Genomic DNA, 21,831 nt, shown 5'->3' with positions numbered 1-21,831 from the left:
CCTCGGTGCCCTCTGCAGCCTGCCTTCCTTCTTCTTTGCCGCCGCTGAGGGACGGAGAGAAGGATAGAAAGGAAAGAGGGAGGGAGAGATAGAAAGAAAATAGATAGAAAGGAAAGAGGGAGGGAGAGATAGAAAGGAAAGAGGGAGGGAGGAAAGAGGGAGGGAGAGATAGAAAGAAAATAGATAGAAAGGAAAGAGGGAGGGAGGAAAGAGGGAGGGAGAGATAGAAAGGAAAGAGGGAGGGAGGAAAGAGGGAGGGAGAAATAGAGTGAAATGGAGGAAGAGATATTTTTTGTCCAAACTTTTCTTTAGCCCCCCCGCGCCCACCCCGCCCGAGAGAGAGAGAGACATAGCAAGAGAGAGAAAAAGAAAGAGATAGCGAGAGAGAGATAGCAAGAGAGAGAGAAAGAGATAGCAAGAGAGACACAGAGAGAGACAGAGAAAGAGAGAAAGATAGAGAGCGAGAAAGACAGATAGCAAGAGACACAGAAAGAGAAAGAGAGATAGCAAGAGAGAGAAAGAGAGACAGAGAGAGAGAGAGAGAGAGATAGCAAGAGAGACAGAGAAAGAGAGAGAGAGAAAGAGATAGCAAGAGAGACAGAGACAGAGAAAGAGAGAGAGAGAAAGAGAAAGAAAGAGAATGAGAGATAGCAAGAGAGGCAGAGAGAGAGCAAGGGTGAGAGAAAGACATAGAGGGAGGGAAGGAGGGAGAGAGAAAGAGAGCAAAAAAGAGAGGAAGAAAGAAAGAGGGATGGAGAGAGAGAAAGAAGGGAAGGAAGGGAGAGAAAGAGGGAGGGAGAAATAGAGTGAAATGGAGGAAGAGATATTTTTTTTGTCCAAACTTTTCTTTAGCCCCCCCGCGCACCCCCCGTTCAGTGTTCCCCAGGATTTTGAAAATATGAATAATGTGCCGTGGCTCAAAAAAGGTTGGGAAACACTGATCTATACTTACCTTTTCCTAATTTCTTCTCCCTATTACCCCTCTTATTTTTACATTGCTTCCACTGAACTCAATTATCCCCTCTTGCTCTTTTAATATCACTGTAAATGCCAATGTAATCATCAGTCTGTTTATTATTTTCAATTCTCTTTTCATTTTTCTTGTCGCTATCAATTCCAATGTTGTTATCAGTCTGTTCTTTGTTTTCTGTTTCCTTTTCATCCCTGGTTTTCTTTTTCTTCATCTTCTTTCCCCCTCATTATGTATTCTGTATAATCTTTATATGCCAACTTCATTTCCACTTTCTTTTCACCAGTAGTTTCCAGGAGATAATTTTTAATCCCTTCATAATTTTTTTAACATCTCTGCTGTATCAAGACATGTGAATTATGACTGAAACCTTTCCCACAATGAGGAGGTTCATTCTCTCCTGTATGAGTCCTCTGGTGTTTCACCAGGCTGGAATAATGACTAAAAGCTTTTCAACAATCAGGACATTAAAAGTGTTTCTCCCCTGTGTGAGTCCTCTGGTGTATCACGAGATGGGAATTACGACTGAAACCCTTACCACAATCAGGACATTCAAAGGGTTTCTCTCCTGTATGAGTCCTTTGATGACTCACCAGGTGGGAATTCTGACTAAAACTTTTCCCACAGTCAGGACATTCAAAGGGTTTCTCTCCTGTGTGAGTCCTTTGGTGTCTCACCAGGCTGGAACTATGACTAAAACCTTTCCCACAGTGAGTACATTCAAAGGGTTGCTCTCCTGTGTGAGTCCTCTGGTGTATCACGAGATGGGAATTATTATTAAAACATTTCCCACAGTCAGGGCATTCAAAGGGTTTCTCTCCTGTATGAGTCCTTTGATGTCTCACCAGGTCAAAATTCTGACTAAAACCTTTCCCACAGTCAGGGCATTCAAAGGGTTTCTCTCCTGTGTGAGTCCTCTGGTGTTTCATCAGGCCGGAATTCTGACTAAAACTTTTCTCACAGTCAGGACATTCAAAGGGTTTCTCGCCTGTGTGAATCCTCTGGTGTGTAACGAGGGTGGAATTATGTCTAAAACTTTTCCCACAGTCAGGACATTCAAAGGGTTTCTCTCCTGTATGAATCCTCTGGTGTTGCACCAGGTTGAAATGATCGCTAAAACATTTCCCACAGTCAGGACATTCAAGGGGTTTCTCTCCTGTGTGAGTCCTCTGGTGTTGCACAAGGTTGGAATTCTGACTGAAACATTTCCCACAGTCAGGACATTCAAAGGGCTTCTCTCCTGTGTGAGTCCTCTGGTGTTGCACCAGGCTGGAATTCTGACTAAAACTTTTCCCACACTCAGGACATTCAAAGGGTTTCTCTCCTGTGTGAGTCCTCTGGTGTTGTACCAGGTTGGATTTACCACTAAAACCTTTTCCACATTCAGGACATTCAAAGGGTTTCTCTCCTGTAGGAACACTCTGGTGTTTCATGACTGAAATTGTGACAGAATTTAAATGTCAGTACATTTAAATGTTTTCTCTTGTTTGCGAGCCTTGTTTAGTGATGCTTTCATTCAAGTCATTTTCTTCCTCCCAAGGAGACGCCTGCATTCCTGTTTGCTTTTCTCTCTCTTCTCTAACAGCTGCTGGAAGAGAATTGTATGGTTTTCTGAAAGAAATGGAAAATATTTTGATTTTTTTTTTTTGCTTGATTTTCTTTCCTTTTCAATGTTGCTTGTTATTTACAATTGTCCCAAGTGTTCTTATTGCCATCCTCTTTGTCTCTGAGATTCAAAGAAAAGTAGAACTTTAATTGTTTATAAAATAGAGATGATGTGTGGGAAAAAGTACAGTGGAACCCCGACATACGAGCTGCTCTACTTACGAGCTACTCGAGATAAGAGCTGGGAGGGGAGAGACATTTTTGTTCGTCTCCCGAGCTCAAATCCGCAATACGAGCCGAGAAGAGCCGGGCTGGCTTACTTTCCTTCCTTCCCGCGCTGATGCAGAGCCACTCGAACAAAGCGTCACGCCCCTCTGATGCTTTCGGCGGCTTCCGAAGCGACGCTGGGCTCTTTTGCCGCCAAATGCGTCAGGGGGGCGTGACGCTTTGTTCGAGTGGCTCTGCATCAGCGCGGAAAGGAAGGAAAGTAAGCCAGCCCGGCTCTTCTCAGCTCGTATCCCGGCACTTGGTGAGTGGAGAGGCGGTCGCCTCCCCTGCCGCCCCACTCTGGGGGTCCTTGGCTTCTGCTGGGGGTGGGGGGATCCGAACGCTGTTTTGAATTTCACATTCCGAGTGGGCTAGCAGGGAGATAGGAAGCCCCCCAGCCCGGCAGCGACCTTTTAAAACAGCCGCGCCGCTTCCGAGCTAACTCCTGAGGCGCGGAAGTTCGCCTTTGGCGTTTGGCTTCAGAAGCGGCGCGGCTGTTTTAAAAGGTTGCTGCTGGCCTGGGGGGCTTTCCAGAATCCCCAACCCCCAACCCGGGTTCGGTGGGGGGCTAGGAAGCCCCCCAGCCCGGCAGCGACCTTTTAAAACAGCCGCGCCGCTTCTGAAGCCAAACACCAAAGGCGAACTTCCGCGCCTCAGGAGTTAGCTCGGAAGCGGCGCGGCTGTTTTAAAAGGTCGCTGCCGGGCTAGGGGGCTTCCTAGCCCCCCACCGAACCCGGGTTGGGGGTTGGGGGGGTTCTGGAAAGCCCCCCAGGCCGGCAGCGACCTTTTAAAACAGCCACGCCGCTTCTGAAGCCAAACGCCAAAGGTGAACTTCCGCACCTCAGGAGTTAGCTCGGAAGCGGCGTGGCTGTTTTAAAAGGTCGCTGCCGGCCTGGGGGGTTTCCTAGCCCCCCACCGAACCCGGGTTGGGGGTTGGGGGGGGTCTGGAAAGCCCCCCAGGCCGGCAGCGACCTTTTAAAACAGCCGCGCCGCTTCTGAAGCCAAACGCCAAAGGCGAACTTCCGCGCCTCAGGAGTTAGCTCGGAAGCGGCGCGGCTGTTTTAAAAGGTCGCTGCCGGCCTGGGGGGCTTCCTAGCCCCCCACCAAACCCGGGTTGGGGGTTGGGGAGGTTCTGGAAAGGCCCCCAGCCCGGCAGCGACCTTTTAAAACAGCCGCGCCGCTTCTGAAGCCAAACGCCAAAGGCGAACTTCCGCGCCTCAGGAGTTAGCGACGAAGTAATGTGAAGGATTGGAAAGCTGAAACCGCCCGGTTTCAGCTCCCCAATCCTCCACGTTACTTCGCTTCTGTCCTGGCTAAATCGTGTGGCAGCAAACATGCTTTGGGGGTTTGGCTGGGGGGGAGGGAGTTAGGAAGGTGCTACTTCTCCCCCCCAGCCAAACCCCCAAAGCATGTTCGCTGCCACACGATTTAGCGGCGAAGTAACGTGAAGGATTGGAAAGCTGAAACCGCCCTGTTTCAGCTCCCCAATCCTCCACGTTGCTTCGCTCCTGTCCTGGCTAAATCGTGTGGCAGCAAACATGCTTTGGGGGTTTGGCTGGGGGGGAGGGAGTTAGGAAGGTGCAAAGCATGTTTGCTCCCACGGGGAAGGGAAAAGGCGGCGGCTTAAGCCCTTCCCTGTGCTTCGGAAGCCGCTGACGCGCCCCTCTGACGGTATTCGGCGGCTTCCGAAGCACAGGGAAGGGCATTGAAAAGGCGCGATGCTTTTCCGGGCAGCCGGCTTGCTGGCCGGAGAAGCAAGCGATCCGGGAGTCCAGGAGGGGGAGAGAAAGAGAAAGAGAGAGGGGGGAGAGAGAGAGAGGGATAGAAAGAGAGAGAGAGAGAGTGAGAGATGCTCAGTGAGCCTTTCTTTGAAGTTGCCTTTCTTTCTTTCTTTCTTTCTTTCTTGCTCTTTTTCTTTCTCTCTTTTACCTTCCCTTCCTCTATTTCTTCTTTTCTTTCTCCTTCCCACCTTCTTCCCTCCCTCCCTCCCTTCACTCATTCCTCTCTTACTCTCCCCTTTCATAAGTTTCCTTGCTTCCTTCCTCTGTTCCTGTCCCTTCCCCCTTTCTTTCTTTCTTTCTTGCTCTTTTTCTTTCTCTCTTTAACCTTCCCTTCCTCTATTTCTTCTTTTCTTTCTCCTTCCCACCTTCTTCCCTCCCTCCCTCCCTTCACTCATTCCTCTCTTACTCTCCCCTTTCATAAGTTTCCTTGCTTCCTTCCTCTGTTCCTGTCCCTTCCCTCTTTCTTTCCTTCCTTCCCACCCTCTGTCCATTCATTCACCCATTCCTCTCTTGATCGCTTAAAGCCGGTCCCTGGTGCAAAAAGGGTTGGGGACCTCTGTTCTACAGGATTGGGTGGCAGAGAAGTTGAACATATGTAAATTTAAAAGTTTAAGAAAGTTTACAAGTTAAGTGAAAGAAACTTCATTATTCATTTATATGTACATGTACATTTCTTCATTAAAAACATGTCTTTCTGCATAATTTAGACTAACTTTGTGAGTTTTTTGAGGGCTGGAACCAATTAAAATTATTTACATTAATTCCTATGGGGAAAAGTTGTTCGAGATAAGAGTTGCTCGACTTAATAGCCCAGGTCCTGAACGAATTAAACTCGTATCTCGAGGTACCACTGTATATATTACAATGAAGAAGCAAATATACCCTAATACTAATTGCTTACATTATTTATGATTCATAGAACCCTGCTATTCAGTTCAAAAAAAACCCCATATCTTATGTTCCCGGGTCTATTTGACCCGGACTGCAAATTGATCATTTAGGTACTTATATTTGGTCTTTTTGAAAGCTTTTTTTCACCTGGAAACAAGTTTGAACATTTCTGCACACAATGGAATGAAAATTGAACTGAATAAATTAATGCTTATTGGTTTATTTTGCACATAAATGTGCCTCCCCCCACCGTTTTTGTAAATTTATTTTAGGTTTATTGATAATTTTGCCTGCAAAATGCATTGTATTTTACTAAATTGGTGTGGGACTGGTAGCTTGAACATTTCTGAACATAATGATATGAAACTTGAACTGGAAAAATTGATGCATATTCATTTATTTTGCAAATGAAAGTCTCTCCCGGCCTATTTCAATTGATATAAAAATTATGCTGTTAATTTCAAACTTACATACTTGGTTTTAGTAAAATGGATTTCTTTCATACCATTAGTTGTCTGGCTACAATATGCTTGCTTTTCAAAGGATATTCCAAATATTTCTAGCCAAATATATATAAAAAGTGAAAATAATGGCACACAGCAAGGCCTGAGAGGGGGGTGGCCCTTTTGTGGCAAAAATAAATCAATAAGAATCATTTTTTTCAGTTCATTTCTATTTTTCTTAGGTTTAGGATTGTTCAATTTAGTATATCAAAACTTTTGGGGGAATATTCCTTAGAGATTTGTAGCCTAAAAAAATATAAATTGACAAAAAAAATTAATTGACAATGGGGGAGGGGCTTTTTGATCAAAATAAAAATATAAGCCTCAATTTTTTCAGTTCAACTTTCATATCATTATGTTCATAAATGTTCAAACTAGTTTTCCAGTAAAAAAGTTTTCAAAAAGACCAAATTCAAGTACCTAAAAAAAATCATTTTGGTCCGGGTCTATATGACCTGAAAAGAGTAAACGTGACTTTTTTTCCCCCCAGAAAAAAATCCCCCCCTACCCCCACAAATATTGTTATGATGATCAGCCATGTTAAAATGAGTAAATGAATGCATAAGATATTAAAAATATTTCGGATTTGAAGCCTACGTAAATATAAAGTGAAAATGTTTGCAAGCAGCCAAGGGGGGGGGGAGGGCTTATTTATGATTGTAAACAACCAATAAGAAGCATTTCTTTCAGTTCATTTATATTTTTCTTATATTCAGAAATGTTCAAACTACCAATCCCACACCAACTTTAGTAAAATTGAACACATTTTGCAAGCAAAACTATCCATAAATTGAAAAATATTTCACAAAAACGGGGGGGCATGCATTCTATCAGCAAAATAAACCAATAAGAATTACTTTTTTTCATTTCAATTTTCATATCATTGTGTGCAGAAATGTTCAGACTACTTTCCAAGTGAAAAAAGTTTTCAAATTGACCAAACATAAGCACTTCAAATGAAAAGTTTTCAGTCTGGGTCAGGGTGACCTGGGAACAGAAGAAGTGTGACTTTTTGTTTTTCAGCAAGAAAGAACCCCCCCCCCCCAAAAAAAAATTCTCATAGAGAGAACCCCTGAAATGATGAAAAGTCATGAAATTTCAAGTTTCAGATATGCAGGGGAAATTTTTTACAGGGACTCAAACTTGGCTTCGGGTCACATACGCCCCGAACAGAACAGCAGGGGTTAATTGGGTCAATCAAGCATTCTTAGCAATGCAAAGGACTATCATCAAATATATATTGAAGTGCTGGGGATAGATTATATAATTGTAGATACTGTGCTTCCCCGAAAGTAAGACAAGGGCCCGTCTTGTGGTGGGACCCAATTTGGGGGCGGCAGGGAGGGCGGAACAGAGCAGCGCAGGGGTGGGGTGAGAGACAGGTGTCTTAACGGTACTGGAGTTTGGCAGCTCTGTGTGTCTCTCAGCTGGTCTCTTTACAGAAAAAAACCTTGCATGGTACAGAAACTCTTCTCACTGCGAGAAGTTGTTAATTCCTTGCCCTCACGAGAAGAGTTTCTGTATTTTCAAGCTGTATATTTTTTTCCCCTAAAGAGACCAGCCGACAGACACACAGAGCTGCTAGACTCCAGTACCGGTAAGGATGCCCTGCATTTTATTTCAACATCCTTCAGTGCAAATTGGGTGCTCTGGGGTGGAGCTCCATTTTTGCTACCCCACTGCGTTTCCCCCCATTCGGGCAGTAGCCCACCCCTGGATGTGTAGCTCCATCACGTTCCTGGTGTTGTGTCCACTGACCCACCTCTGGAGGTAGGGGAAAGAAACTTTTGAGGGCTGCCTGAGGAAGCGCTGACAGCCAAATTTCTAGCCAAGCTCAGTGGCAAAAGTAGCTGGGTATGCAGTTAATAATAATAATAATAATAATAATAATAATAATAATAATAATAATAATAATAATAATAATTTTCTGTATTTTATCTTAGGATGGATATATGTTTATCCCAGGCATGTTTACATTCTGTTACTGTGGATTTATCAACCATGTCTGCTGGAAGTTTGTTCCAAGGATCTACTACTCTTTCAGTGAAATAATATTTTCTCACGTTGCTTTTGATCTTTCCCCCAACTAACTTCAGATTGTGTCCCCTTGTTCTTGTGTTCACTTTCCTATTAAAACACTTCCCTCCTGGACCTTATTTAACCCTTTAACATATTTAAATGTTTCGATCATGTCCCCCCTTTTCCTTCTGTCCTCCAGACTATACAGATTGAGTTCATTAAGTCTTTCCCGATACGTTTTATGTTTAAGACCTTCCACCATTCTTGTAGCCCGTCTTTGGACCCGTTCAATTTTGTCAATATCTTTTTGTAGGTGAAGTCTCCAGAACTGAACACAGTATTCCAAATGTGGTCTCACCAGCACTCTATATAGCGGGATCATAATCTCCCTCTTCCTGCTTCTTATACCTCTAGCTATGCAACCAAGCATCCTACTTGCTTTCCCTACCGCCTGACTGCACTGTTCACCCATTTTGAGACTGTCAGAAATCACTACCCCTAAATCCTTCTCTTCTGAAGTTTTTGCTAACACAGAACTGCCCATACAATACTCAGATTGAGGATTCATTTTCCCCAAGTGCATTATTTTACATTTGGAAACATTAAACTGCAGTTTCCATTGCTTTGCCCATTTATCTAGTAAAGCTAAATCATTTACCATATTACAGAAGCCTCCAGGAATATCAACCCTATTGCACACTTTAGAGTCATCAGCAAATAGGCAAACCTCCCCTACGAAACCTTCCCCCATGTCACTCACAAACATATTAAAAAGAATAGGACCCAGAACAGATCCTTGTGGCACACCGCTTGTAACCTGTCTCTGCTCACCATTAACAATAACTCTCTGATGTCTATGCTTCAGTCAGCTGCAAATCCACTGAACTATCCAGGGATTAAATCCAATCTTCACTAATTTATCTATCAGCTCATTATGTGGAACCGTATCAAAGGCTTTGCTGAAGTCCAGATAGGCAATATTCACGCACCATCTTCATCCAACACCTTTGGTGTTCAAGGTGTTGGTTATTACTTATAATGCCCTATATGGCTCAGGGCCAGACTATCTACGAGACTGTCTCTTGCCGCATATCTCCCACAGGCCAATTAGAGTTGGCCTCCTCCAGGCATGTCGACTAAGTGATGCAGGTTGACAGGGCCACTGGGGAGGGCCTTCTCTGTTGCCGCCCAGGCTCTATGGAATTAACTCCCCCCCCATTTCCATACTGCTCCCATCCTACTGGCTTTCCATAAGGCAACAATGGCCTGGCTTTGCCAGCAGGACTGGGGACCTTGAATTAAAAACTAGCACGGCCAAGTGTATGCGTTTTAATTAGGGTTTTAGAGTTTGTAATTTTTTTGCTTCTTTTGATTTTGTTTTTGTATTTTATATTGTGGTAAACCGCCCTGACTCCTTCGGGGTTGGGCGGCATAGAAGTCAAATTAAATAATAAACAAATAAACAAACAAATAAAGAGGAAAGTAAGCAGTGAAGTACTCCAAGGTTCGATCTTACTCCAATATTCTTCAATATCTTAATAAACAATTTCAATGAATGACTAGAAGGGGAACTCATCAAATTTGCAGACAACACTAAGCTGACAGGAATAGCCAACGCCCCTTAAGAAAAACTCAAGATACAAAAGAATTTCTATAGATTTGAACACTGGGCCTATCCAACAAAAGGAAATTAAATAGAGGGGAAAAATAGGTTGTACACTTAGCCAATAAAAACCGAATGGCAAGGTTCAGACCTAGCTCAATAGCAGTAATTCAATAGCACTGTGGTAGGATCTTGAAGTCCTACTTAGTGAACAATCAACTAAAAGGAGCCAACAGTGTAATGCAGAAGCCACAAAAGCTAACGCAATCCTAGGCTACCTTAACAGAGGGCTAGAATGAAGATCATATGTGAAGTGTTAGTTTAATGCTTTGGTAAAATCACACTTGGATTACTGCAACTAGTTTTCATTGCCATATTTTTTTTAAAAAAAGTTTAGAGACACTATAAAGAGTGCAGAGAAGACAATACGGGGCTGAAAGCTAAAAAATATGAAGAAGGGTTACAGGAATGGAGTATGTCTACTTTAGTGAAAGGAAGGACTAGGGGTGACCTGATAGCAATGTTCCAATTGTTGAGGGGTCAAGAGGAAGGGATTCAATTTATTTTGCAATGCACCAGAAGGAGCAGCCTACAATTTAGGAGAATTTTCCTGATACTGAGAACAATTAACCAATTGTCTGAAATGATATTGGTTCTCCTGCTTGAGAAGGGTGTCCGAATTAAAAAAAAAAAAAGGCTTGCAAGGTCCTTTCCAGCTCTGTCAGAACCCCCCCCCCCCCCCCGTGATGGAGCACCACAACCTCTGGAGGGAAGCCATTCCCAAAGAATCAACCTTAACTTGAAAGAGACTTTTTTCAGTCTTCCCACCAGCAGAAAATTGCAGCCACCAGTTTCACAGCGTGCAGCACCAGTGGGTTTAAATATGGGCAGGAGAGGAACCCGCAGCAGCAGCAGCAGCAGCAGCAGCAGCAGCAGCAGCAGCAGCAGCAGCAGCAGCAGCAGCAGCAGCAGCAGCAGCAGCAGCAGCAGCAGCAGCAGCAGCAGCAGGTCACACGCTTCAGCCCAGTTGCTTTTCTGCTTCCAGGCCGTGGAGGAAAAACAAACAGCCCGACTTGCTCCCAGACTCTCCTCCCACCTACTCTCAACTCACCATCCAGCTGCTGCTTCGATCCTCGAAAGAGCACAAAAGCCGCTCTACAGGACACCTTCCTCCAACGTCTCTTCCAGAAGAGGAAGTTCCTTGCGTTTCTTCTCTAGCAATTCAGTACTCTATGGTTTTAACTCCTCTATTATGACGTTTCAGGCACAGATGTTGCATATCTGACAGCCATCTCTTGATAGCAGCAGAAAAACGCTCTTGTCCTATTTCTAAGGCGTTTGCAAGATGCTTTCACTGTATAAATGCTGTCACATCGTTTTTCACTTCTAGCAACTGACCTTTGCAAGTGAGCCTAGTGAAACAGTCAAATGTGATGCTACTTAGCTTACCAAGATTAGATATGTCCTGAGCCCTAATTTTATGTTTTTTTAAAAAATATATATTTTTATTGAATTTAAAACAAACCAACAGACAAAATATACATATATACAAGACCAACATACAAAAAAAGGGGTAGAATGGGGAATTATTTCCCCCTAAAATTATTTTTTGAAGGAAATATTTTTATTTTATTTATTTGTCAAAACATGTACACGATGACAGGTATAAACATAAACTAAAGCAAAATAGGTATAGGTAAATTTGGACCATAGGACATGGCAGGAACGATGGTGCGCTTATGAAAGGGTTGAAGTCAACTGTAGACAGTCTAAGGTTAAAGTTTTTGGGGTTTGGGAAAGAAACACAGAATCAGGTAGTGGCCCCGGCCCTCTGGAATCATCTCCCCCCCCCCGGAGATCAGAACAGCCCCCACCCTCCTTGTCTTTCGCAAATTACTCAAGACCCACCTATATCGCCAGGCATGGGGGAACTGAGACACTTCCCCCAGGCTCTTATATTTTATGATTGGTACGTATGTGTTGTATGTTTTTTTTTAACTATTGGGGTTTTATGTGTGTGTGTGTGTGTGTGTGTGTGTGTATTTCAATATTAGATTTGTCTTACTATTATGGTATTTTACTATTGTTGTGAGCCGCCCTGAGTCTTCGGAGAGGGGCGGCATACAAATCTAATAAATAATAATAACAACAACAACATTAATATTACTATTAATAATAATAATTCCAGGCACTGATCACTCTGTTACTGAAGTCGTATTTTCTGCAGTCATATTTGGAGCAGTTTGTATTTGAATCGATTGTGTGCTTGTGTATTGTTGCGGTTGAAGGTGAAGAAATCATTGACAGATTTTATGAATTACATTTAAGGTCATATCAAAGGTGACAAACTTCTAGGCTATCTGAGCTCAAACTTTCAAGTATCGTGGAATAAGGTATTGCATTGTGAGTAGAGTAGTAGAGAAGTGTATGAGCCAGGGTGGAGCAGTGGTTAAAGTGCACCACAGCAGGCTACTTCAGCTAACTGTTAGCTGTAGTTCAGCAGTTCAAATCTCACCATGGCTCAAGATTGACTTAGCCTTCCATCCTTTTGAGGTGGGTAAAATGAGAAACCAGATTTTTGGGGGAAATATGATTCTGTAAACCACTTAGAGAGGGCAGTAAAAGCGGAGGCACACTCCCAACATGGTATTCCTCTCAGAACACTTGAATAATGATGATAATAATAATAAAGAGGCTTAAAAACGGCAGTGGCGCAGGATCTTGAACAAATTGCGCCGTTGCAACCACTTTGTGGCAGTAGACTCTGGAGATCTCCTTGGTTCACTGAGGGGGATGAAATGCCAGAAGAGGTGTCAGAGAAGTGTTGGAGGAGAAGTAAATCCAAATCTAACCGAGCACTTGTAAGTGCTTATATTAAGACTTACTAAGTGGAGCTCAGGGCAACATACAATAAATAAATAAACAAGATGCGCGTATCATGTCACCCTGATTGCATCTGCATAAAACCATCCAGCCGCCCTGTTTAGAGTGACTCGCTCCCTCCTTAGCATATATATATATTGTTTGTTTATTTAATGCCGCCCTTCTCCTTAGACTCAGGGTGGCTTACAACATGTTAGCAATAGCACTTGTTAACAGAGCCAGCATATTGCCCCCACAATCCGGGTCCTCATTTTACCCACCTCGGAAGGATGGAAGGCTGAGTCAACCTTGAGCCAGTGATGAGATTTGAACCGCTGACCTGCAGATCTACAGTCAGCTTCAGTGGCCTGCAGTACAGCACTCTACCTGATGCGCCACCCTGGCTCTTACATATATATATATATATATACAGATATTTATATATATACAGATACAGTCAAAATTTCAAAAAGATAGTAAAATATATATATTTAATAAGAGTAAAAACTTTTTAGGTAGTTTATTAACTGCAAATAAAAAAATTAATAGGGAAAGCATATAAATATGTGATGGAATACAAAAATATAGATTTGACTCTCAAAGATAATATGATAAATTGGTGTAAAAATATTGGCAGAGAAATCGACGTAGAAACATGGGAGAAAGTATGGATTACAAATTGGAAAATGACAAAATCAGTTTCTTTAAAAGAAAACCAAATTAAGATGTTTTATAGGTAGCATCTCCCACCAAATAGAATTGCCAAAATGTTCCCAAATATATCCCCAAAGTGCTGGAAATGCAAAAAGGAAATAGGTTCTTATTACCATCAATGGTAATCAATAAAGTTAAGACATATTGGAAAATGATAGAAAAAATGTTAAAACAGATTGCACTACAAGAAATAGAAAAAACCCCCAGAATTTTATTTGTTAGGCATAACTAAGCGGAAATATAAAAAAGATATTTTTTTATTTAGTTGTACATATTTTAACAGCGGCTAGGATAGTTTATGCACAAAATTGGAAGGGGGAAAATATCCCCATAAAAGAAGATGTAGTAAAAAAAAAATTAGACTGTGCAGAGATGGATATGATGACAAGAAGGCTGAATGACCAAGAAGAATCTCAATTTTATACTTTGAAATAAAGTTTATAAGTGGATAGATAAAAAGAAAAAAAAAGAATGTTATGAGAAATGTATGAATATATTAAAATGACTTTATAATTTTTTTTAATTAACTTAATTTTATGTTACTAGAATGTTTAAACAAAATTCTTATTTTCATCTATATTAATATGAATGAATTAAGAATATATTCTTTTTCTGTATTAAAAATTAACTTCTAAGAAGAGAGGGGCAATTGTAACCCCTACTATGTGTTTAAATGTTTGTATGTTTGTGTGTTTTTTTATGAAAATCAATAAAGTTTTATATATAAAAAAAAGTAAGTGCTTATATTAAGACTTACTAAGTGGCGCTCAAGGCAACAAGATGCGCATATCAAGTCACCCTGGTTATATCTGCGGAATCCTGCCCAGCCGCCCTGTTTAGGGTGATTCGATCTCTCCTTAAACAGGGGAGGGGTTTGACAAACCTTTGCAGTGTATTGCTGAGGATTTTAATACGTTTTTCACAGATAAAATCACCCAGATCCGGACGGACTTTGACTCCAACTGGAATGCAGTGTTGGTTGACAACGAGTCAGTGGAGGTGACACAGCCCTGCCTTAGTTCCGTTGTGTGGGAGTAGTTTGACTTGGTAACACCTGATGGACAAGGCCATGAGAGCTGTGAGGTCTGCCACCTGTTTGTTGGTCCCATGTCCCTCCTGGCTGATCTCGGCCAGCAGGGAGGTGACATACAGCTGGGTCCAGGAGATTGTCAACGTTCCTTGGGGGAGGGGTCCTTTCCGGCTCCCTACAAGGAGGCACTTGTGTGCCCCCTCCTCAAGCTTTCCCTGGATCCAGCTGTATTCAATAACCATCGTTCGGTCTCCAACCTTCCCTTTATGGGGAAAGTTGTCGAAAGGTGGTATTGCTCCAGCTTCAACAGTTTTTGGATGAAGCCTCAACAGTCAAGGTTCAGGCCTGGCTACAGCACAGAAACTGCTTTGATTGCACTGATGCAGGAACGATGCACTGATGCCTGGTATAGGGGTTTATCCTGTGCTTCTCAACCTCTCAGCGGCTTTCGATACCATTGACTACGGTATCCTTCTATGGATAGTTGAAGGCATTGGGAGTGGGAGGCAACTTTTTATGGTTGTTCTCCTCCTACCTCTCCGGTCAGTCGCAGTCGGTGTTAGCACTGGGTCAGAGGTCGACTCCTAGATCCCTCCCTTGTGGGGTTCCTCAGGGATCGGTCCTCTCCCGCCTACTGTTTAATATTCATATGAAACCACTGCATGAGGTCAACCGAGGGCACAGGGTGTGTTACCATCAGTATGCTGATGATACTCAGCTATACATCGAATCCTTGGAGAGGGGCGGGATAAAAGTCCAATTAATAAATTAGTTTATTAGTTTATTTATTTATAATTTAGTTTATTTGTTAATTAGTAAATTAATAAATTAAATGAAGGACACATACATAACCAAGGCAGAATTTCAACAAACAGCCAGTATCTGCAACAAAAAATAACAAAAGCCAAGCCCCAACATGAACAATACCTTGCAATGAAAGTCAACGACAATAAACAACAAGAAGTAAATCAAGGAAACAGTCGCTACACTAAAAAATGAAGACGGTAAAGAAATCACGGATAACAGAAATAAAGCACAGCTGCTCAATGCCTATTTTGCATCAGTTTTCACACAAAAAGAAACCACCAACCAACCTGCAAAACAGCTGCAAAAAACAGCCTCGGAACTGAACTCAACATAAATAAAAACACAATAAGGGACCAGTTGTGGGAGGTCAATGAGTACAAATCGCCACTATGCTGCGTCTCATGTAAAGTCATGGAATCAATTATAAATCAATCAATTACTCTTCACTTAGAATCTAATAACCTACTCTCTAACAAACAATTTGGATTCAGAAGGAAATTATCCTGCAACCTACTTCACTGCAAAAACATATGGACTACCCGCCTAGATCAAGGAAAATCCATTGATGCAACTTATATTGACTTCTGCAAAGCCTTTGGTTCAGTGGTCCATGACAAACTACTCCTAAAACCTAAATCCTATGGATGGCATCTCAGGATTCCTCCACAGCTGGATTACAGCATTCCTGTCAAACAGACAAGTTGTCAAAATTGGAAGCGCCATTTCCACCCTCGTCCCTGTTAAAAGTGGCGTTCCCCAAGGCAGCGTACTAGGACCTACTCTTTTCATTCTCTACATCAACGACATCTGCGACCATATCACAAGCAACTGTGTTCTTTTCGCCGACAATGTAAAACTCTTCAATACCACAGACAACACAGCTATTCTCCAAAAAGACCTTGACTTTGTCTCAGATTGGTCTAACACTTGGCAACTTCAAATATCAACTAGCAAATGTTCTGTCCTCCACATCGGCAAAAAGAATCCGAACCTTGTATACAAACTAAATAAACAAAATCTCATAAACAATCTCCATTCAGTAAAAGATCTTGGAATACTAATATCAAATTATTTAAGTGCCAAAGCCCACTGCAACAATATCGCCAAAAAGGCTTCTAGAATTGTTAACCTGATCCTACATAGCTTCTGTTGAAGCGTGGAACTCATTACCGGACTCCGTGGTGTCAACCCCCAACATTTTCCCCTTAGACTATCCACGACTGACCTCACCAGGTTCCTTAGATGTCAGTAAGGGGCGAGCATAAGTGCACTACGGTGCCTTCCGTCCCCTGTTCAATTGTCCCTCCTATATTTTATATATCTTTTCTCCCATTCATATATCTTTTCCTCTATTCTTCATTGACGTATTCTATTCTCATATCTTTTCTTCTATCCTTTCCCGGATATTTACTACTACATGTTTTTATCCTCTTTAACTTTCAATTTGTATTGGACAAAATAAATAAATAAATAGAAATAAATAAATAGAAATACTGGAAAAAATAATCAAAAAATAGCTTTGCCACTACCTAGAAACAAACAAGATAATAGCCAACAGCCAACATGGGTTTGTCAGAAACAAATCATGCCAAACCAATCTCATATCATTTTTCAACACCATAACCAAATCAGTAGACCAACACAACGCAGTAGACCTAATATACTTGGACTTCAGTAAAACTTTTGATAAACTAGATCACAGTCTCCTAATCCACAAATTAGAAAAAAAATGGGCTAGATTATAACACATGTAGGTGGATAAACAGCTGGCTGACAAACCGCACCCAACAAGTTGTCCTCAATTGCTCCAAATCCACATGGAAGGAGGTAGGCAGTGGAGTAGCACAGGGTTCATTCCTGGGCCCTGTTCTTTTCAACATTTTCATTAATGGCCTAGATGAGGGAATAGAGGGGGAACTAATCAAATTTGCAGACAACAGCAAGATGGCAGGGGTAGACAACACCCTAGAGGATAGGCTCAAAATACAGAAAGACCTAGATAGATTAACACTTGGGACCAAACTAACAAAATGATGTTCAATGTCGAGAAAAGTTAAGTCCTCCACCTAGGTAAAAAAAAAACCTAGACACAAATACAGATAGAAACATAGAAGATTGGCGGAAAAAGACTTCATGATCCATCTAGTCTGTCGTTATACCATTTCCTGTATTTTATCCTGGTCACACTTGGATTATTGCATTCGGTTCTGGTCCCCACACTTCAAAAGAGACATAGAAACTCTGGAAAAGGTGCAGAAAAGAACAACCAAAATGATAAGGAGACTAAAAACCAAGATATACAAAGAGAGGTTGCTGGAACTGGGCATGGATAGTCTAGTGAAAAGAAGGGCCAAGGGGGACATGATAGCAGTATACAGGTACTTGAAGGGTTGCCAAAGAGAGAAGGGGTCACACTATGCTGCCCCGAGTCTCCGGAGAGGGGTGGAATGCAAATCCAATAGAGAGAGAGAGAGAGAGAGAGAGAGAGATAAAAATAATTTCCAGAGCACCAGAAGGCCAGATGAAGAACAATGGAGGGAAGCTGACCAAGCAAATATTCAACCTTGAAATGAGAAACTTCCTGATGGTCAGAGAGATCAACCAGTGGAATGGCCTGCCAGTAGAGGTTATGAACGCCCCAACTTTCAACATATTCAAGAGGAGATTGGACTGCCATCTGACTGGGGTGGTGTAGGGTTTCCTGATTGAGCAGGGTGTTGGATTTGATGACCTGCACAGTCCCTTTCAAATCTAATAAATAGATAAATAAATAAATATTTATTAATTAGATTTGTATGCTGCCCTTCTCCGAAAACTCAGGTCGGCTCACAGAATAAGCATAAAAACACAGCGTACAAGACAAATCTAATATATTAAAAAGTACAACTAAAACCCTTATATGTTAGTCATACAATCCAATCACACAATGCATCACATTTATTGGCCTGAGGGGCTAAATCTATTAGCCTCAGGCCTGGCAACATAGGTGAGTCTTAAGACTCTTGTGGAAGGCGAGGAGGGTGGGTGCAGTACAAATCTCTGGGGGGAGCTGATTCCAGATATAATAAATCTAATTTTAATAAATAATAAATCTAATTTTACAAAATTATAAAATATCTCTTGACATATTTATTTATTTATTTATTTATTTATTTATTTATTTATTTATTGGATTTGTATGCCGCCCCTTATGTTGATTAATTATACATACATATCTACACTAATATTGTTAACACAATTGTAATAGCACAATTATTGTAATTCTAGGAAGGAAAAGAGAAATCTTATCAACGATCTGTCATCCATTCTCTTTTGAACACTTCCAAATTCAATTTCTTATTTTATTTATTCCATTTATTCCATTTTTATGCCGCCCTTCTCCTTAGACTCCCTTCCTTCCTTCCCTCCTTCCCTTCCCTTCCCTCCTCGGTCAAGGCCATTTGGCAAACAGCAAAAGCAGCTCCCTTCTCCTCGGCTGCTTGGACTACACACCCAAAGCCCCATGTGATAGATCACAGCCAGCAAAAGATGGTGGGACCCAAGGTAGACAGCTGCACGGAAGACCAGACGGGGCTCTCTGTCTCTCGCTCTTTGCATCCAGGCCAGTCCGGGAATCTGGGACAGGGGGCACGTGGCTGCTTGGCCATCGTTTTTTTAAAGAAAAAACCTCTAACCTTTTTTCTAAAGAACAAACTGAAACTCTGGAGAAGGTGCAGAAAAGAGCCACCAAAATGATCAGGGTCTAGAAACCACGACTTTTGAAGAGAGACTGAGGGAACTGGGCATGGATAGCCTAGAGAAAAGGAGGGCCAGAGCGGACATGATAGCAGTCTACAAGTATACGAGGGGATGTCACAGAGAGGAGGGGATCACTTTATTCTCCAGGGCACCGGAGGGCCGGACGAGGAACAACGGCTGGAAGCTGACCAAGGAGAGATTCAACATGGAAATAAGGAAGAACTTCTTGACGGTCAGAACGATTAACCAGTGGAACAACCTACCGGCGGATGTTGTGAACTCCAATAATCTGGACATTTTTAAGAGGAAATTGGACTGCTATTTGGCTAGGATGCTATAGGGTTCCTGCTTAGGCAGGGGGTTGGACTTGATGACCCGCATGGTCCCTTCCAACTCTAACAATAAATAAATGAATGAATGAATGAATGAATGAATGAATGAATGAATGAATGAACGAACGTACAAACAAATAAATAAATAATAGCTATCAATATTTCATTTCGACACACATCATTCTGTATCTCTGTCCCACAGCAGCTCTTTAATACTTCAGTGAGAAAGACAGTAAAAGATTTTTCTTAAAACCAGATCTAGAGATAAAGTGCGATCATCCTTCATTCCTTCTTTTCCTAACTGATCTGAAGAGCTCAGGTTTTGGAGGCAGGGAAAGAAAGAGGATGAAGCGCGAAGTGCCAGGAGCGAAGTCTGGACCTCCACCAGCAGGAATCCCGCAACCAAACCCTTCCCAAAGCCCCTTCCTCCCTTCCCCAAGTTGTGCCGGCGCTGCTGCCCCGCGGCCCTCTGGGAGACACACCCTGGGAAGAGCACTCACCTTTGCTGGCATGCCTGGCTGGGGGCCTGGAGTCTCCACCACCGCCTTCTGCCGCACGAATCCCAGTGACCAGTTAGGTCCCACAGAGGGGGTCTTCTCCGGGTCTCATCAACTAAACAATGTCGCTTAGCAGGAACCAGGGGAAGAGCCTTCTCTGTGGTGGCCCCGGCCCTCTGGAACCAACTCCCCCCAGAGATTAGAATTGCCCCCACCCTCCTTGCCTTTCGTACGCTACTTAAAACCCACCTCTGCCGCCAGGCATGGGGGAATTAAGATTTCCTCTTCCCCTAGGCCGTTACAATGGTACGCATGGTATGTTTGTATGTGTGATTGGTTTTGTATATTAAAGGTTTTTAATTTGCTTTTAGTATTGGATGATTATTGTGTACTGTCTATGATTGCTGTTAGCCGCCCCGAGTTTTCGGAGAGGGGCGGCATATGAATCCCATAAAACTTGAAACTTTAAACTTTTGTCCTCGCCCCAAAAGCTGCTGACAGTGAGTTGGGCTCATGAAGCAGGTTGAACGGAGGCGGTGGTGGTAGGTAGATGGGTTCCTTCCTTCGCCTTCCCCCTGCCGTGGGGCAATTTTTTCCATCAGCTTCAAAACAGGGGGGCTGCACTGAGGGGAAAGGTTGGCAAAAGCGGGTTTCATGCTCCAAACTGGAGAGACCCACCAGCTTTGCAGGTTGCGCAACATGTTTCTCCAGTGGAGGCTCAGGAGAAACATGTCGCGGTCCCTTTGTGAGTTACCCCAGCGCTTGCCTCTCCCAATCCATGGCCACCCCGCTCGCTCTGGCTGGGCCAGGTGGCACAAGATGAAACAGGCACCCAAGTTTTAGCCCCGCCAGGAGAGCTTCTCGCCCCGCGGATAAGGGCCCAGACTGCAGACGGAGGAAAGCAGCCCCGTGTCCCGGATTTTCCAAGTTGCCGCCCGCCTCCCTCCAGGCTTCTGTGCAGGGCAGTTCGAGTGAGGAGAAGGTTGAGAGCAGTGTTCTCTCTAATTTTTTGGGGGGGTGGGTGGGCAGAAAAGTATAGTGTCTGAGCGGCAGTCCCTTCGGGAAGGGGCGGCACAGAAATAATAAATAAATAAACAAACAAATAAACAAACAAGCAAGCAAGCAAGCAAGCAAGCAAGCAAGCAAGCAAGCAAGCAAGCAAGCAAGCAAGCAAACAAACAAACAAACAAAAAACCCACCCTGCTTTGCCTCAGAGAATTTCAAAATAAAATACTGTACCGTGTGTCTATAACAGTGAGCTCATAATAGGGCAACTCTATCAATATCAAAATGCCACTTAAATAGTTGAGCTAGTTTCAAACTAGATTTTGATTTTCTTTCTCTCTTCCTTACTCCCATTCTTTTTTTTTCTCTTTTCCTTCCTCTCTTTTTTCTATCTGTTTCCCTCTCTTCCTCTCTTCCTCTCTCTCTCCTTCCCTCTCACTCTTTCCCTCTCGGCTTCTGGGCAGGTTTGGAAAACTCTGAGTTGATGATGATTTTTAAGTGAGCGATTGCTCACTGCTCAGCTTAGAGGGAACTATGGTTGAGAGTCCACTCACATAGCTCAGCCTGTACCTCCTCCATTGTAGCAGGCCGCAGTTGAGGAGGTCCACTGAACTGAACTCCCAGGGCATGCGCAGATCAATTAAATTTTTATTTTAAAAAATATGTTTTAAAAAGATGGTGGTAGCACCTGTCAGCTGAAGATGCGCACGCACCTTCATTTTCGCTACCGGAATCGGGTTTCCAACTTTACCGGCTGCAGCCCACCCCTGGTAATAGTAATAGTAACAACAACAACAAGTTGGAAGGGACCTCAGCTATACATCTCCACCCCATTGCCACTCAGTGAAGCAGTGAAAGTGATGTGTCGGTGTCTGGAGGCTGTTAGGGTCTGGATGGGCACTAAGACTCAAGCTGAACCCTGACAAGATGGAGTGGCTGTGGGTTCTGCCTCCCAAGGTCACTTCTACCTGTCCATCCACCACCCTAGCGGGGGGGATATTGACCCCCTCAGAGAGGGTCCGCAACTTGGGCGTCCTCCTCGATCCACAGCTGACTTTGGAACATCATTTGTCGGCTATGGTGAGGGTTACTGATGTGTCGTTGTCTGGAGGCTGTTAGGGTCTGGATGGGTGCTAACAGACTCAAGTTGAACCCTGACAATACAGAGTGGCTGTGGGTTCTGCCTCCCAAGGTCACGTCTACCTGT

At 43.1% G+C, this 21,831-nt stretch overlaps 1 protein-coding gene across 1 annotated transcript in view; it reads right to left on the bottom strand.

Moving 5' to 3' along the window:
* Positions 1 to 10,829, bottom strand: part of LOC139160059 (zinc finger protein 850-like) — a 75,172-nt gene extending 64,343 nt beyond the window's left edge. Inside the window, exons 1-2 of the mRNA XM_070737587.1 lie at positions 10,751 to 10,829; positions 1,755 to 2,696 (exon numbers count right to left, since the gene is read on the bottom strand). Coding sequence (XP_070593688.1) covers positions 1,755 to 2,403 — 649 coding nt within the window. The 5' untranslated portion in view covers positions 2,404 to 2,696; positions 10,751 to 10,829. The remainder of the gene's footprint in view (positions 1 to 1,754; positions 2,697 to 10,750) is intronic.
* Between the last annotated feature and the right edge of the window lie 11,002 nt (positions 10,830 to 21,831).

The sequence above is a fragment of the Erythrolamprus reginae genome, chromosome 2 (genome assembly GCF_031021105.1).
Source record: "Erythrolamprus reginae isolate rEryReg1 chromosome 2, rEryReg1.hap1, whole genome shotgun sequence".
Taxonomy (NCBI): Eukaryota; Metazoa; Chordata; class Lepidosauria; order Squamata; family Dipsadidae; genus Erythrolamprus; species Erythrolamprus reginae.
This window is presented reverse-complemented; position numbering and strand designations above follow the sequence as displayed.